The following is a 16,095-nucleotide window of genomic DNA, read 5'->3' as shown; positions in this document are numbered from 1 at the left end:
AACCCTGAGAGCTGCCAGATGTGGCCCAAAGAAACCAAAAAAAAAAAAAAAAAAAAAAAGGAAGAAGAAAAGTAAAGAAAAGAATAAAAGAATAAGAGCGTTGAAATGTTTCTGTTTTAAAGATTTATGTTTGGATTAAAGATTATGCTTTACCACTGACACATTCCTTGGTCAGAGTCGTTATGTTTGTATCTTTTCTGAAAATCTGTTTCCTGGTTTATTTTGGGGCCACACTTACAGGTGCTCAGGTGTACTCCTGGCTCTGTGCACAGGGCTTGTTAATTTATTTTGGAGATCAGGAGTGCCGAGGATCTGACTGTTGATCTCATACCTGTGAAGATGCCATTCTACTGCTGCTCCCCAAACCCAATCTCTTTAGCTAAAATAATTCATTTATTCATTTTTTCATTTTGATGTTTGGTTTTAAGCCCCCAAACGACATTGTCAATACTCTACGTAGAGGATTTTTCTCCCCCACAGGTCAGTTTTGAAAACCAGTTTTAAGAACTTCAAGTAGTAGAACACTACTCAGAAAGAAATATTTGGAATTTCAACTAGTTGTGTTTTATTATTCTTGTTCAAAGGTACATGAAATCTAGGAACCTGGAAGCACAGAGGCTGCTTTTATACAACTCCAAAAGCAACTCATATCAAATCAAATGTAGTATGAGCTGCTTTTGGAGTTATATAAGAAACCTTTGAAACTAAAAAAGACAAGTTAATGGCATTAATGTAACAGAAGGGAGGATTTTTGTTCAGTTGGAGCTTAATTGATACCTTTCATTGGAATGAATGCCCTTTCAGTCCAAGTTCTTAGAGGCTGGTGGCCTGGATGGCCAGGTCCCTGCAGTGCCTTCACTTTGCTGACAGTTTTCTCCATTTTGATTGACATGAACTGGTCTGGTAGCTCCTGACATCCTTGTTGTCTCCAGTCCACCTCAGTGTCTCTGTTCTCTTTCTGACACAAAGGACCATTTAAAACCCAGGCAAGGGTAAATACAGGTAGTGACATTGTTTTACTGGAATCTCGCCTTAAGGCCCTCATCCAGATGATCCAAAATATGGTCACATTCATTCATTTTAGGGCCTTATAAAATATGCATGAAGGATAGATCTCCTGGCGAGCAGTAGGCCTTCGAGAATATAAATCGCTGCCCTCGGGCTTCACAGCACAGCCTGAAATGTGTCAGCAGAGAAGGCTGAACTGTCACTGGGCTGGGAGGCCCTGGGGATGTTGTCAGGGCTGATGGTGAATATGTTGCTTCTTGTATTCGTGAATCCTGAGTGTGGAGATGGAGGTGTTGGCCAGGGAAGGTGCTGATGGATAACAGACCTCAGGCTTGCTTGGTAAGCCTTCAGAGACATGGATGCAGCCTTCTTCCCATACAGCACCCTAAGAAGGAGTAATTCTCTCATGGGTTGGCTGCCACATTCCCTGGTTGTGTTCATGGACCTGTTCTTGATTTGCTTATGAAACTGAAGCACAGTTTCTGCCTTCAGCTTTATTTTTGTTGGATTGTCTTCAATTAGCCAAACAGTAAGAGCTGTTTTCTCCCCTGAAATGTGGTCCTGCTTGGGTGCCTTTTACTTTCTTATTTTCTCAGCTTTTTCTTGTAGTACACACATTTCACACACTCCATCCCCCTCACAGACATTGTGCTGATAGATCCAATATTGGCCCTGTCAAAGTAGTGAGCTACCGATTCTGGAACTTCCCCATCTCCTGTAATGGGAATTTGGTACGCTTGGATCCCCACTCCCCATTTCCCCTTCCACAGCCTTGGATCACCCTCCCACTGCTCTTTGTATCTTTGACTGGTGACATGTTGGATACATCCTATAGGGAAGGTATCTTGAGCCTGGCTTGCTTCCTGCAACTTGAGGTCCTGTGGGCTAGGTCCTGTCATCTCCACTGGCAGGTTTTTCTTTGCCTTGGAAGTTAAAGTTTCTGCCTTGTTCCCTTTATACCTGAATGAAACACACACATTTTAGTTCCACAAGCCTTCTTTGGGGAAGCTGGCTTTTCCTTGCTTTGCTTTTTGAGTGGGTTGTAAAGTTCCAACAATAGGGATTCTCTAGGGCTGAAAGGAGAGTTGAGAGAGAGGCTGAGTTGGAACAGGAACCACCGGCCCAGACGTCACACTTGTCTGCTGACCGTACTAAATTAAATGTCACGGCTACACTGAGTGTCTTTTTTCTATGGACCCACATACAACCTGGCTCTGGAAGTTTTCTCCCATGGCCCCAGCTACTCACCCCACATGAAAACACTTGTATTGATAGAGTTCCATTTCCCTTGCCTGCTCAGCAATGGAAGCTTCCTGAGTAGTACTATGGAAGTACAAGGGCCATGCTCAGGGGATATTCAGCCTACCTGGGAGCCAGCTGGTGCCTCAGGTCTTGAGGTACTGAGGATCCCTAAAACCTCCCAGGAAATGCTTAAGGGCCTTTGTGGCCATTCCTACAGTTGCCTGGGGGGCTTTCAGAGCTGTCCCTTGATGCTAAGGAAGCTGTATGGTGTGGAGGATCCAACACAAGGCACTTGCCTGAACTGTGGAACTATGTTCCCCAATCTTCAGCTTTCATTCATCTTTTTTTTTAAATAATTATTTTATTTAAGCACTGTGGTTACAAAATTGTTCATGGTTGAGTTTCAGTAATAGAATGTGCATCACCCTTCACCAGTGCACATTTCCTGTCCCCAGTTTTTCTCTCACCCACCCTCCCATGCCTACCCATGGCTCAGGCATTTCTCTTTCTTCTTTTCTGACAGTGTTGTTTGCACTATTGTAAATGAAGGGATACATGCATATCTCTTTATCCCCTTTCAGCACCTAGTTCTTGTCCAGAGTGATCAGTTCCAACTATCATTGACACAGTGGACTTGCACATTCACTACCCTAACTGCACTCACCATTCTGTGGCTAGCTTCCTACCATGGACTTGTCCTCCTGATCCTCATTGCTATCGTCTCTGGATATTAATATCATACTATCTTTTATCTTTCTTATATTGCACAAATGAGTGAGATTATTCTATGTCTATCCCTCTCCCTCTGTATCATTTAATTTCCATGTCCATCTTTGAACTTTACCCAGTGGATTGATTCTTGCCAGACCCTGTAGTCTTCCCCCATGGGGCTTTCTTCCACCATGCTTTCCCTGGCCATGCAGCCGGGCAAACCTGGCTTGTGAGTCCATATGAGCACAAAGGCTTGGGCCAATGGCAGCATATGTTCTGTGAGTTTCCAAAGGCCGAGGGGTTGAAAGCCCACTGAAATTATTTCCAAAATCGCTGCTAAATTTTTTCCAATCTGCCACCTCAATACTCATAGATGCTACATCTCCTATGCAGCGAGTTAAGTGGTAATTGAGGTTTGCAAAATTTAATGTAATTTATTCTGGTTTTCTTCCAATGGCCTGTGAGCTAGAACTTAAATACAGCTTCATTGTAGTTGCTTCTTCCTGTTTAGAGAGCCTGGCATAATATTTTGTCTTCTAGGCTCAAATAACCATGTAATTACTTGTAATCATATAGTAATTAGCATGTACTATATGCATTTATTACATAATTATATTCCTGGAGGAATGCATGGCAATTATACTTACATTCAGCACATCATTTTATATACAGTATAATGAACAAGTATATAATTTGTTGCTCTTTTTTACTTTTGCCCTAATTTCAATGTACAAACCAGGAGCTGAGAACTCATTCTCCTGTTGCCTTGTTTATATGGAGCTGGGCAGGTGTCTGAGTGCCTTTGGCCTCTCTCAGTACCTCCTAATTATATGTCTAAGAAAATGCCACGAGTATGCATGGACTCCTGGTGGTCATACGACCCACACACGCTCCTTGTCACAAACTCATTAAGTCATTCAGAAGTCATTAGCTTCCATACCCGGGCTTGGTGAGAGCTCCCAAGCTGCCAGGGACATTACAGTGTGGCCCGAACACAGTGATGGAGAGAGCAGCCTTGTCCCTGGGCACGCTGATCACACCTGCTTTCCCTCCTCTTTTGCAGTTGAGCACATTTCCAAAGGGAACAACTGCCTGGATGCAGCCAAGGCATGCAACCTTGATGACACTTGCAAGAAGTACAGGTCCGCCTACATCACCCCATGCACCAGCAGCATGTCCAATGAGGTGTGCAACCGCCGCAAGTGCCACAAGGCTCTCCGGCAGTTCTTCGACAAGGTGCCAGCGAAGCACAGCTACGGGATGCTCTTCTGTTCATGCCGAGATATTGCCTGCACCGAGCGCAGGCGTCAGACCATCGTGCCCGTGTGTTCCTATGAGGAGAGAGAGAAACCCAACTGCCTGAATCTCCAGGACTCCTGCAAGACCAATTACATCTGCAGGTAAGCACCCCCAGTGCCACTGAGGGAGGCCACAAGGACCAACCACCTTTCTGGCTGCTTTCGTGGTCAGACTCCCTTTCCTGTTTTTCCTCTGTGGGAGGACAGAGGCAGGGCTTTCTATGGAGTACAGTGGCCTAAAGTGTCTTGGCATAGAGTTCTCAGCACCCAGGCAGGTTCATCTGATAGGGGCAGATTTTCATCTTAAAACCTGGAAAAGCTTTAGAGGTACCTGGCTAATGACAATGAGCACTAGGCCAGGGGATTTCTGCCATAAAGTCTTGGAGATAAGAAGTTGGGCTGAAACTCTGAAGAGTCTTGACATTCAAGGTCAGAAAACCAGAAGAGACCAGCTGATAGACTAAATGGTCATGGTCAAAAAAATCCCTGAAAAAGAGAACTTCTAGAACTTTCTATATGGTCGGATTGTTCAGCTATGTGACTAAGAAGTGTGCTGCCCCACTTGATGGTGCTTGCAGATCTTTTTCCCATGGAAGATGAGACCCTGTTTGTCTGATGTGGAAGATGTGGCTTCCTTTCCTTTGGGGCCATATTTTCATTCAGTGTGAATGTCTGAAGGAGTTTCCTGAACATTTTCTATGTGTTTGGAAACTAAACAAAACCAGCCCAGAATTGGATCAAGGGGAAGATCAAGGGTTTCAGTATACTGTGCTCCTATTCAGCCCTCGCTCTCTGCAGTTAGACTGTTGGCCTGCCAGAGCCCAGGCCAAATCCAGTGACTGCTGGGAGTAAGTGGGTTTCGAAAGACAGAGGCAAGGATTTGCCTCCTGAGGCAATGTTGGCACTGAAGATATAGTACAAGCCAGTCTAGAATGCATTTTCACATGGTGGATGGCAGACAGAACTCCTTTCCTATGTCCCTAGGGCAGAGTCTGCCAGGTCTGACATTGTCCTCTACATCACTCAGGCCAGTGTTTTCAGAATGAATGGATGAAGGTGTAGCTGGCTGCTTGCCTGCTCCATGATTTCCCATTCCTAAAACTCAGTGAGCCAGGGAAGTCAATGGCTGCCCGTTTCTTTAAGCTGAGCTCCCAATCATCTTGAGTCTTGTTCTGGCAGAAGGAGTACCCTTCTTTTCTCGGCTTCACAAAGGACCAGTGGGAAACAAAAGTCCTTGCCACCTGTATTGCCCACTCAGTGCTGGGTCTTGCTGTGACAAGTTCTACTCACTGGAGTCTAACGCAGGGAGTGAGAGCTGCAGTAGGAGAAGGGACTTGAGTACCTTGCACCATGTGGAGGATGGAAGAAGTTGGGAACACAGCTCCCATGGACTTCACAACCCTAAGACCTCTGAGGTCTTATAAAGTGGTAGTAGAAGGATCTATAGAAGAAGCAAGGCCCCTGTTGAGCTAGAACTGGGAAGCCCATTCCCAGACTCAAAGAATATCTGCTTTGGTGGCCAAGTCTTTGATGCAGAATAAGGCCAGGGAAGTGCATAGTGTGGGGATTGGAAGAGCCCAGATCTGAAAGCCTCCTTGACTATGGTTTTGTCTTACCTGCTCCTTACAGGAGCACTTCAGGAGTTCATCAGAACTTAATTTCCAACTGAACTGAGACTTTTCTGGGAGTTGAACATCTGGGGTACTGGTGCCTGGTCACCCATGGTTGGATGATGTCAACAGCAGCTGCCTGAGAGGGTCTCTGTGGACACTTGAGGAGGTCCAGGTCCAGATTCTTTCATAGCCTGTGTCCATGTGGGTGCCCTTTCATTTTAATTGAGGCAACCTCTGTTCATCTTGAGAAAAGGAATCAGAGATGTGCCCCAGTGTCACCCATGATGAAGTGACTTATCCCATCATATCCTTCCAGAGCCTGAATTGCCATGACTCTCTTGCCCATCAGACATGGGGAGTGTCATTTAAACTGTGGAGGCTAAGGCAGACTGGCTGTGCTGGCTCTCACTTTATTAGACTTTATGGTTGTGATTCCTGCTCTGACCCTTCTCAGTCTTGCTGCTCTGTGAAACAGCACCTGCAAGTAGGGTGAATTGGGCTTCGTGTACATTTCCAGGTTCTCATGCTCTAATCCAGGAATTGGGGCAAACATCTATCCAGGGGTGAATTAAAGATTTTGTTGATCTTCACCAGGAAAGGGTGCAAATGAGAAAATGTCTTCCTTAAACCCAGACTCTATGTGTGTATATGTGTGTGAGAGTATTATTTGAATGTTTGGGGGCTGCTCGAGGATTGCTCCTAAACTCAGATCATTTAAGGCAGATCCAGGGAACCACTTGTGCCAGGGTTGAAACAGTCAGCTGCATGTAAGACAAACACCATATCCCCTGTTCTTTCTCCCCAGACCCCAAACTTTATTCTTTGAAAACTCAGGTTATTCAGACGAGCCATTAACAACCACAAAAGAGCTGCCCAAGTTCTTCCAGACTTCCTGCCTAAGGGAGATTTCCTGCTTACTGCACACAGCTCACTGCACATCACTCACTGCACAGCATGGGCTGCATGCCACTCAAGCACACATTGCCACCACTCACTGCACACCACCAACTCACAGCTTTCTCTCCCAGGGCCACAGAGCCTTTATACAGAACCTTCTCTCCAATCTGGTGCCTTCAGACAGAAGTTACACAGTCAAGCTTTTCCTTTAGACTGTTTCCCTTTCTTTGGAAAGCTGATAGATTCCTGTCTGCTTGAGAAAGGAGAAGTTAGAGATTCACCCCAGGGCCCCCAGATTTGTCTGCCAAAAAAGCACCTGTGTGGTATTACTAGTGGAGCATGATGGAATTTAAATGCCTTTGTTCTCCCCCATATGCCCTGAAGGAAGTCAGGACCGGTTTGCTTTCCAGGTATCTATGGCAGGTCTTATTGCATAGGCACCATCTCAGCTTGTTTCTTCCCTCCTTTCCCTCAGATGCAGATTTCCACAATAATCTCAGTATTTATTTGGTCCTTAGCTCAGGGTACTACAAACATTCACATTTTTCAATGTTTCTAATGAGTCACTTGGATGCCTCAAACCTCCGTTATTACCATGAAGTCTAGAATCAAAATCTTCCTTCTTGTACTTTGACCTCCTTCTGTTAGCAAATAAAACCCCCAAACTCCTCTGCTTCTAAGACCAAGCATGGGGGAGAAAGGAAGGCCACCAGCCCCCAGCTTTGTAATTTTAGCAATGGCCATATGGTGTCATTGTTGAGAATGGCCCAGAGGATTCTTGGTGATTTGGGGTGGGCCCTTCTTGGCCTTTCTGCTCTGAGACAGAGGTGTTAGCTGCACCCATTGGTGCCAGATTGACAATTCTTTGTCCATACTAGTATGTAGCACCCTTTCTTGGAGCTTGGCGTTTTCTCCTGGGTGTAGGGTTGTGAATGGTTCCACCAGAGACCCCTCCAGTGGGAACAGTGTCCAGAGTCTTCCTGAATGTGTTCCTAGGTGAACCTAGTTTTGTCTTTTCTTTCCTTGCAGCATGTTATTTTGGTAAGTAAACAAGTGCAGATCAACCCTCTTACTGATTTGCAGTTCGCAGGATCGTTAGTTGTAGGTAAAACATGGGCATCAGCTCTCTGGGGCTTCCTCATACTGCATACTTGAACCTTTAATTAGCACAGACCTGCCCCTGCTCTCAGCAGCTGCAGTCTATTCTCTGCTTCAGAGAGTTTGGGGGTGCTTAGATATACCGCATAAGCAGAGTCAGACAGCATTTGTCCTCTGCGCCAAGCTTAATTCATTTGCTATAAAGTCTCAAGAGGCCATCCATTGGAATAGGATAAATAGTATAGAATTTTCTTCCTTCCTTAAGACTACAACAATGCTTGGTCAAGGAGATCTCATTTCTCATTCCTTCTAGGAAGAAACTTGAATCTCTGATTCTCCATCATTTCCAACTGCGGTGATTTGTTTAGGTCCCCAGATGGATTTGTTTCTCCTCTGGGATGGTGGGGAGGGGCTGATTGTTGTGTCTTGGAGACCTGTGTGTTGTTTGTTGGCAGAACCAAGAAGATGGTCTCCCTGGGTACAGACAGAAAATACAGACGATTCCCAAACTTGCCCCTTAGCCAGCTCCATGATCTCCACAAAGGCTGTCCCTGAGAAATTCTGTAAAACTGTGTGGTTATTAATTTATTACTTGGTTTTGCTGGGGAAAACTGTCACAAAACCATGCAATTCATTTCTGTTCTGAGACATGTGCTAAGCCCAGGAAGGTGAGGAAGGTAATTTTGCATTTGAACTTCATCCCCTTTTATGCATCTTTGATGCCTGTACTAAAGCCCTGACTTGAACCTTGATTCTGCGTCACTCCATCCAGGCCTGTCTTGACATGTGGTGAGCATAGTTGAAAATGGCTCAGAGGATAATTAATACCTACAACAAGATGGGTAGATTAATTTGCCAGTTAATTTTATTTTACGCGGATTTATTCACAAATGGAAATCGGCAATTAGACAATGCAAACGTTTGAACCGTGGAAGGAAAGGTTCTGGAATGTGAGAAGATACAAGTTAAACATTTTCCAGTTCATTTGAGCAGTTTCCATTTCAGATGATTACATGGGTGTCTTTAGCAAGTCTGTGAGCTCTGGTGGCTCCCTGTTGAATGTGTCCACCTGTGCCTGAGACATGGGGACTGCTGGTATCCTGTGTGCCTGTGGAAGACCTTTCTGGACTCTCAAGAGAAGAGCATGGATGTCCTGACAGACTCTGCCACCTCATCCCAGATACCAGCAGCCAGGGAGAACTAGGAGCTCTGGGGATTACTCAGGATTGCACTTGCAGAAGCTGGTAGAGCTGGTGGCCTTTGGGCACCAGCTAAGCAGGATTCAGGTACACACATGTCCCTACCTTGCTCAGTGACCTCAGTTGGGACCCAGGTTAAAGTCATTCCTAGACTCATTTCATCTCAGCACTTGTGTCTTTTCCTACCTATCCTTGGGCAGGGCTGATGGGTGAGAAGCTGTTTGTTTGTCCCCTGCAGTCTTGTCTCTCCCAAACTCTACCACCCTGCTCACCCCTTTATCTGTGTTTTCTCCTCTCTCGCACTAGTCCTGGCTGCCTTCACCACCCTCCTGATTCTCCCCGCGGCCTCTCCTGGTCTGGAGGAGGAAGAGAAGCTGCTCTTTTGTATGTTCTATTGGCCAAGTAGCTCTGCAGGGACAATCATAGTCTTAGCTCCAAGCTATCTTTTACCATATTTCAGAAGGAAAATAAAAAGAAGAGGCTAGAATGTACCCAGGAAGCCTCAAGAGAGGTCCCATATTTAGAGGGTCCCAGAAAGGATCTCCAGAGATTTCAGTTGAGACTAGGTGACTTGTGCAGGGGAGCTCAAGCAGAGGGATAGCAGTTCTTTTTTGAGGGTATGGTGGAGGTCAGGAGGCTGAGAATTGGGGATAAAAGTCACTCAGTATCATCTACAAGCTCATTGTCAGGGTTATCCTGGCCTGGTTGTAATATTACAAGAAACAAATGACCATGGGGCTCTGGTTGCTGCCATGTGCAGGATGGCATGAAGACTGGAGGTACCATCCAGGAGGCCTGGGGTGATGGTCTGGCCCGGGGAGAGTGGAGTGGGTATGAGAGGCCCAGAAAAAAGAGAAAGGAGTGGAGGTCTGATGGGCACCATGGAAAAGAAGAGAGTGACCTACTGAAGAGTAGACAGAGGGAATGTGGCCTTACAGCCTAGTGACTGGGCAGGTGATATTTTGCCCAATCTCTCTCTCTCTCTCTCTCTCTCTCTCTCTCTCTCTCTCTCTCTCTCTCTCTCTCTCTCTCTCTCTCTCTCACACACACACACACACACACACACACAGAGCTACTGAATATTGGTTAAGTTTTTAATACAAACTATGATTCTTGTGAATTCACACACACATACAAAGAGCTACTGAATATTGGCTAAGTTTTTAATACAAACTATGATTCTTGTGAATTTGCCATATGATACAGCACTGATCTCTCACTTAAATATGTTCTAGTGCCCTAGGATAGTTACCTGTTTTAATGGCTGACCTCAAATTTCAGGAAATAAAACTACTAAAAAGGAGGGAATAAAAGAACTTTAATTTGGGGCCAGAGATAAAAGACAATGGGTAGGGCACTTGCCTTTCACATGGCTGACCTAAATTCAGTCCCTGGTACCATACTGGGTTGTCCACGCCCTGTCAGGAGACATGCCCAAACACCGGCCCAAACCCTCTGCCCTCAACAAAGAACTTTGCCTTACTTGGATCACATTTTCATCCCAGGACTGGCCGAAGGGACCAGAGGGAATTAGAGCACCCCAGTCAATGGAGCCACAGTGAGAAGGTGGTTAAGGGAGTTGAACTCAGCCTGACCAGGTCGGTCTACCTTATCTTCAGTGCACAGGGCTACTAAATACAAGGTAATGAGGGCCCTGCACTCAGGCACACTGAAGCCAAGTCTTGGAGGTTCTGGAAGCCTGGCACCTGCCTGCTCCGATAGGCCCTTCCCTGTTTGACTACTTCTAATGCCCAGGCCTCTGCATGTTCTGTTTTGGTTGCACTGGTCTCCTTGTTTAGTACCTGTTTGTCCCAGGCCTTTGCCTCCTGCTCTCTCTTCTGGAACTGCCCTTTCCCCAAAGCTCCCAGACAGCCTCCCTCACTCCAGGTTTCTGTGAATTTTATGTGAACGAGATTTGCATCCCAGGACTGGCCGATAAATGGCTTAGCCTGATAAATACTAAACTCCCCACTCACTCTCCATTTCCATAGCTGCTCTGCTCCCTCCCCCACTGAGATGTCCCCTTTTAACACCAGGATGACTTTTTATCTGTCAGTTCCTATCTGCCTCTTTTCCTGCTGAGACTGTCAGATCCACAGTTAGGGTTATCTATCTGTGATGGATCCCAAGTGCCCCAAAGGTGCCCAGACAATATTCACTGCTTCATAAATGTTTGCTGAATGAGAAAACTGATGAACAGATTTCACCCATGAATGGGTACCAGAGTAGAGAATAGGATATCAGAGTACATTTCACAATCACCAGCATGTGAGCCTGATTGAAAATGTATGGTAGGATGGTTCCTCAGGTAATGTGGCTAAGTAGAAGAAATAGGCCAATGATTGACCCTTGTGACTACCAGGTTTCTGATAAAATGTTCAAAGAAACCTTAGAGAAGCAAGAAGTTAAAGAGTTGGAGAAAGGAGCAAAGATGTCAGGAAAGCAGAAGGAAAACAGTCTTGGGAAGAGGGATGAGTGAGCCTCAGTGTGAATCACACAATGGTGGGATGCATCAATATGACTTTCCCTCTATTCATTCATCCCTCTGTTTGTCTGTGCTGCCATCTACCTATTTTTCCATTCTCCTGTTCACATGCCAATAATTCATCATTGTATAGTCCAACCTTCCAACTTTCTATCCATTTATTATTCGTCTGTTCATCTATTCGTTCATTCATTGTTGTTTCTGTCCCATTGTCAGTCCATTCACTGACTGTCTATCCACCCTCCATTGTGTCTTTCTATTCATCCTGGTATCTGTTCAGTCTCAATCAATCATCTATCAATTCATCTATTCATCTGTCATTGTATTTTTCCTATTCTCCATCCATCAATCCACATAATATCTGTCAAATCCTCCATTTATTATCTATCCACTCACTCACCATCATCTCTCCCCAGCTCTCCTGTCCACCATTGTGTCTGTATTTCCATACACTCATGTACACACTCATTTACCCATTTATATATCCGTTCAGTTTATATTTGTCCAGCTTCCCAGCTTCCATTAATTTAACCTTCTTTCACTTTTGTGTCTCTCTAACCCACTGTCCATCCATCCTCTGTCCTTTTTGTTCATTTCATTCACAAACCATTGATTTTTTTTCCATTCATCCAAATACCCTTCTATCATTCATTTGCCCACCCACCCATCTACCCATCCATTCATCCATCATCCATCCGTCATTCATCATCCATCCATTCTTGTAATTGGCCAACAGACCACCTGGCAGTTGTTATGCCACTGTTATGCCAGGAATAAAGCTCTGACTTCTCTCTAAGTCTTTAGTTCATACAAAGTACTCTAGGCAAAAAGATATGAGAGCAGCAAGCCCATCTGATGGGCCAATAAGTTTTTCTGGAGAAGCTATAAGGATGCATGGAGAGAAAGGAGGGAGAGAAAAATGGGGAGAGAGAGAGAAAGTCAGGAAAGTGTGTGAGGGGAAATGGCACAGCACTCTCTTCACTGGGGGTTGACAAGAGAAAGAGATAGGGAGAGAGAGAGAGAAAGAGAGAGAGAGAGAGAGAGAGAGAGAGAAAGAGAGAGAGAGAGAGAAGTATGGGGTAGGAATGTCACTCTCTTCACTGGGGTTTGACCTGAGCAGCACTGGGTCCCACAGCTCACAGATGTGACTTCCCATTAGCCATCTCTGGCTGGGAAGACTGGCCCAGTGCTCCCCTGACCCCCACCCCCACCTCAACCAATCTCACTAATTCTGAAACCTGGTTTGTGTCTCTGCTTTCAAAGGGTTGTCTCTCCTGACAGGAAGACAATGTTCTGACACTGTTCAGCTTTCCTACCTTGAGCTCCAAACAAGTAGAATCCTGATCCCAGCCTCATCTCTCTCCAGATGCTCTTTACAGCTCAGTGCCTCAGACAGCCTCCACTGAAAGACATTTTGCACCAAGCGTTAGAACATAATGTCCATCAGAGCCTCTCAGCATCAGTTAAAATTTTTTTTCTCTCCAAAGCGAATCGGGTAATACATGCTCATTAAGTTCTTACGTTATCTAATCTCCTTTGGAGCACTCATTGCTTATTATAAAGCCGGGTCTATGTGACAGCTCCTGATTGCTGGAGCCGTTTCCACAAATAGGAAAAAGCCCTCCCAGACTACGCTACTATTTTATAATTATTGCTATTAACTCAGTCATTCACTCAGGGCACAGTTATGCAACACAGTTGACTGACCCCAGAACTCTTGGGTGGGTAAGGCATGTGTCTGTCTCCCGGAAACTCCTGCCTGCCTACCTGGCTGAGCCTGTCTTCCACCAGAACCATATAGAAGGCCTGGTCTTCACCTCCTCTGAAGCTGAGGCTGTGTATTTTCTGGGAATTATGTCCTTGACTGTCCCCAGTAGAGCAGTTCTAACTAATCTAACTAACCCACAGACCTTCATGGGCCAGGGAAGCAGTTCCCTAACTTCTACTGCTTTATGACCGTACCCCAAAGAAGAGCTGCCCTCCTGAGCACTGTGGCTGGACTTGGAAAAAGGTTTGGGGGAAACTTCAGAATCTCCCTCCTGATGTGTTGATGGGAGTGAGCGCCAGAAGAGGATGTCTGGGGCTCTGCTCTTTAAGACCACTTTGTTTAAGACAGTGGACATAGGCCTAAAATGATACCCTCTGTGTAGCTCAGCCTGCTCAGAGGAGACTATCTGCTCTCACAGCATTGATTTCATATCTAGGCCCTGGAACTTCATAGCCAGCAACCTCAGCTTTACCTCTGGCCCTGACTAAATCAGCCAGATTGATGTATGGTCTTGATTTTTCTACTTTAAAGAAAAGGAAGGAAGCTGGGTCTGGAGCAAATAGTAACAGCTAGTAGGGTGTTTGCCTTACATGTAGCCAATCCAGATTTGATCCCCAGCATCCCATATGTTCCCTGAGCCTGCCAGGAACAATTTCTGAATGCAGAGCCAGCAGTAACCCCTGGGCATCACTGGATATGGCCCCCAAACAAAAAATAAAATATAAAAAACTGAAGGAAGGAAGTTTTCATTTTATATAACTGTTTTTATTTCAAGTGACTTTCACTTTGCAAGAAATGGGAGATAAAATATTGGGAAGAAAATGACTTTAGTATTTGTAGGAGCTGCCCCTCAAACCTCCAGGGTCCCAGAGAAATCATCCATCTGCCCATCCTCTCTCTTATCCATTCAATCTGCCCACCCACCCACCCACCTACCCATCCATCCATCCACCCAACCCTCCCTTCCTTCCTTCATCTTTCTTTCCATCACTGTTTCTGTCATCTAACCATCCATTGATCCATCCATCTACCTACTGCATTTGCCAGTAAGTAGACAGCAGTTACTGGCCCAGGAATAAACCATGGCTCTTTCCTCCCTACTGAGGCCTGTACAGGAAATGGTCTCTGGTTCATACATGGTGTCCAGTTGCTATAAGCACCGAGATTTGCTATTCAGAGCAGCCTCATCTTTGATGGGTGCTCTATCCACAGGTCTCACAGTCAGCTTTGGAGTAACACTCCACCATGCATGCCCATATTCCCACTCAAGCAGTACCCTGAGGAAGGGCTACCACATTGGCATTTGCTTTGCTACAGGGCATTTCCAACTCAGTGGATGGAAAGTATGCTGTAATTTTCAAAAGCAATTAATTATGCAGAAAATTTCACATCCCAGAAAAACAAGCATTTAGAAGAAGCATCAGTGTGAAAAGTCCCATACTGAGTTGGATTGGAATGAGTTGTTCCCTCCCAGGAAGCTGTCAAGGTGTTTGTGAGTGAAGCAGTCCAAGGCTCTGACAAAGGTGTAGCTTAAGGTCTTAAGTTTCTCATCTAAGTAGGAGACTGTGAGGATAGATGCCTAGTTCTTCAACTGTCTGCCTGACCTAGCATGGGAAACACGAACTAGATTGTGCTTATTTCCTTGTTTTGTCCACAAATTTTTGTTTAACACGCCCAAGAAAGCTTAAAATTCCAGATCCCAAATGTCTCTCCACCCCCGGCCTTGAAGGAGGATTTGGGGGTGGCAGCGCATACTTTGGTGCCTTAGACTTGACAGCACTCAGCAGTCAGCATGCAGGCATGTTGCCAAGTTTTCCACTTCACCTCCTTTTAGTCTTGGTGCCCACGGGTCAGACCACATCCTGAAGCATGTTATATGCCCACGTCACCTCAAGGTTATGCCTGCACAGAACTGGCAGCTGTCAGCCTGGACAAGGCCCTGTGTGAGCAGGACTGGCCACAAGCTGGTTGGGCCTGAAGAGTAGATTCACTATTGTGTAAGCTGAGTGGGCAGGGGGAGCCATTGGCAATCCTGGTCACCATGAATAAAGGCTTCTCAGGGTGTTTGTGTGAGTCAGACACGTGAGGCTCCCAGCAAAGGGCAGGTGGTGACTCATGCCCTCCTCCTCTGGATGCTTCACACCTCCCCCCAATAGGAAGATGGACATAGCCAGGGCCACAAGACAGGAGGACAAAGCCCTGAACTAGGTCTATGGGGCCAAAGCTAGAGGATGACAATAATGAGACATACTGGGCTGACTAATGTGAAGCTGACTATAATGAGCAGCATAGCACTATTGTGGCATTTACCATGTGCCAAGCGCCCAGTGCCACACTTCCCACCATCCCACAGGCAAGACCTTGCCGCCACCTCCCCAGTTCACAGAAGAGAAGCATTCTGGAAACATCTGTGTCAATGGAAGGAAAAATAGGAGGTGGGGATCTATAAAGCTTGAGCACTGCATGCTGGGGTCACTGAGGAGAGTAAAGAAGTATGCTATTAAGCTTGGATGCCATAACTCTGGGAAAGCCACTTCTGCAGAACCCCAGTTGTTTTCCTGACTTTTAGCCCCTGAGGTGACTTGTTGCTCACTATTTGTATTTGTTTTCAAACAAACACCTGAAGTTTGAGACAAAGTGGGGGCTTTCATGATCCTCCCAGAGCCATCATTTTTCTTCATGTTAAAATAGGGGTGTTGGGGCACTTGGGTAACAATGCTCCTTAGTCTTCTCAAATCTACCATGAAGGATCCCTGCTTATTGGCATCATACTGGG

General features: G+C 45.7%; 1 protein-coding gene across 1 annotated transcript in view; it reads left to right on the top strand.

The window, feature by feature from the left end:
• The window catches only part of GFRA1 (GDNF family receptor alpha 1), a 231,360-nt gene that overhangs the window by 168,266 nt on the left and 46,999 nt on the right, over nt 1-16,095 (top strand). The window contains exon 4 of the mRNA XM_049764478.1: nt 4,025-4,361. Coding sequence (XP_049620435.1) covers nt 4,025-4,361 — 337 coding nt within the window. The remainder of the gene's footprint in view (nt 1-4,024; nt 4,362-16,095) is intronic.

The sequence above is a fragment of the Suncus etruscus genome, chromosome 17 (assembly GCF_024139225.1).
Source record: "Suncus etruscus isolate mSunEtr1 chromosome 17, mSunEtr1.pri.cur, whole genome shotgun sequence".
Lineage (NCBI taxonomy): Eukaryota > Metazoa > Chordata > Mammalia > Eulipotyphla > Soricidae > Suncus > Suncus etruscus.
This window is presented reverse-complemented; position numbering and strand designations above follow the sequence as displayed.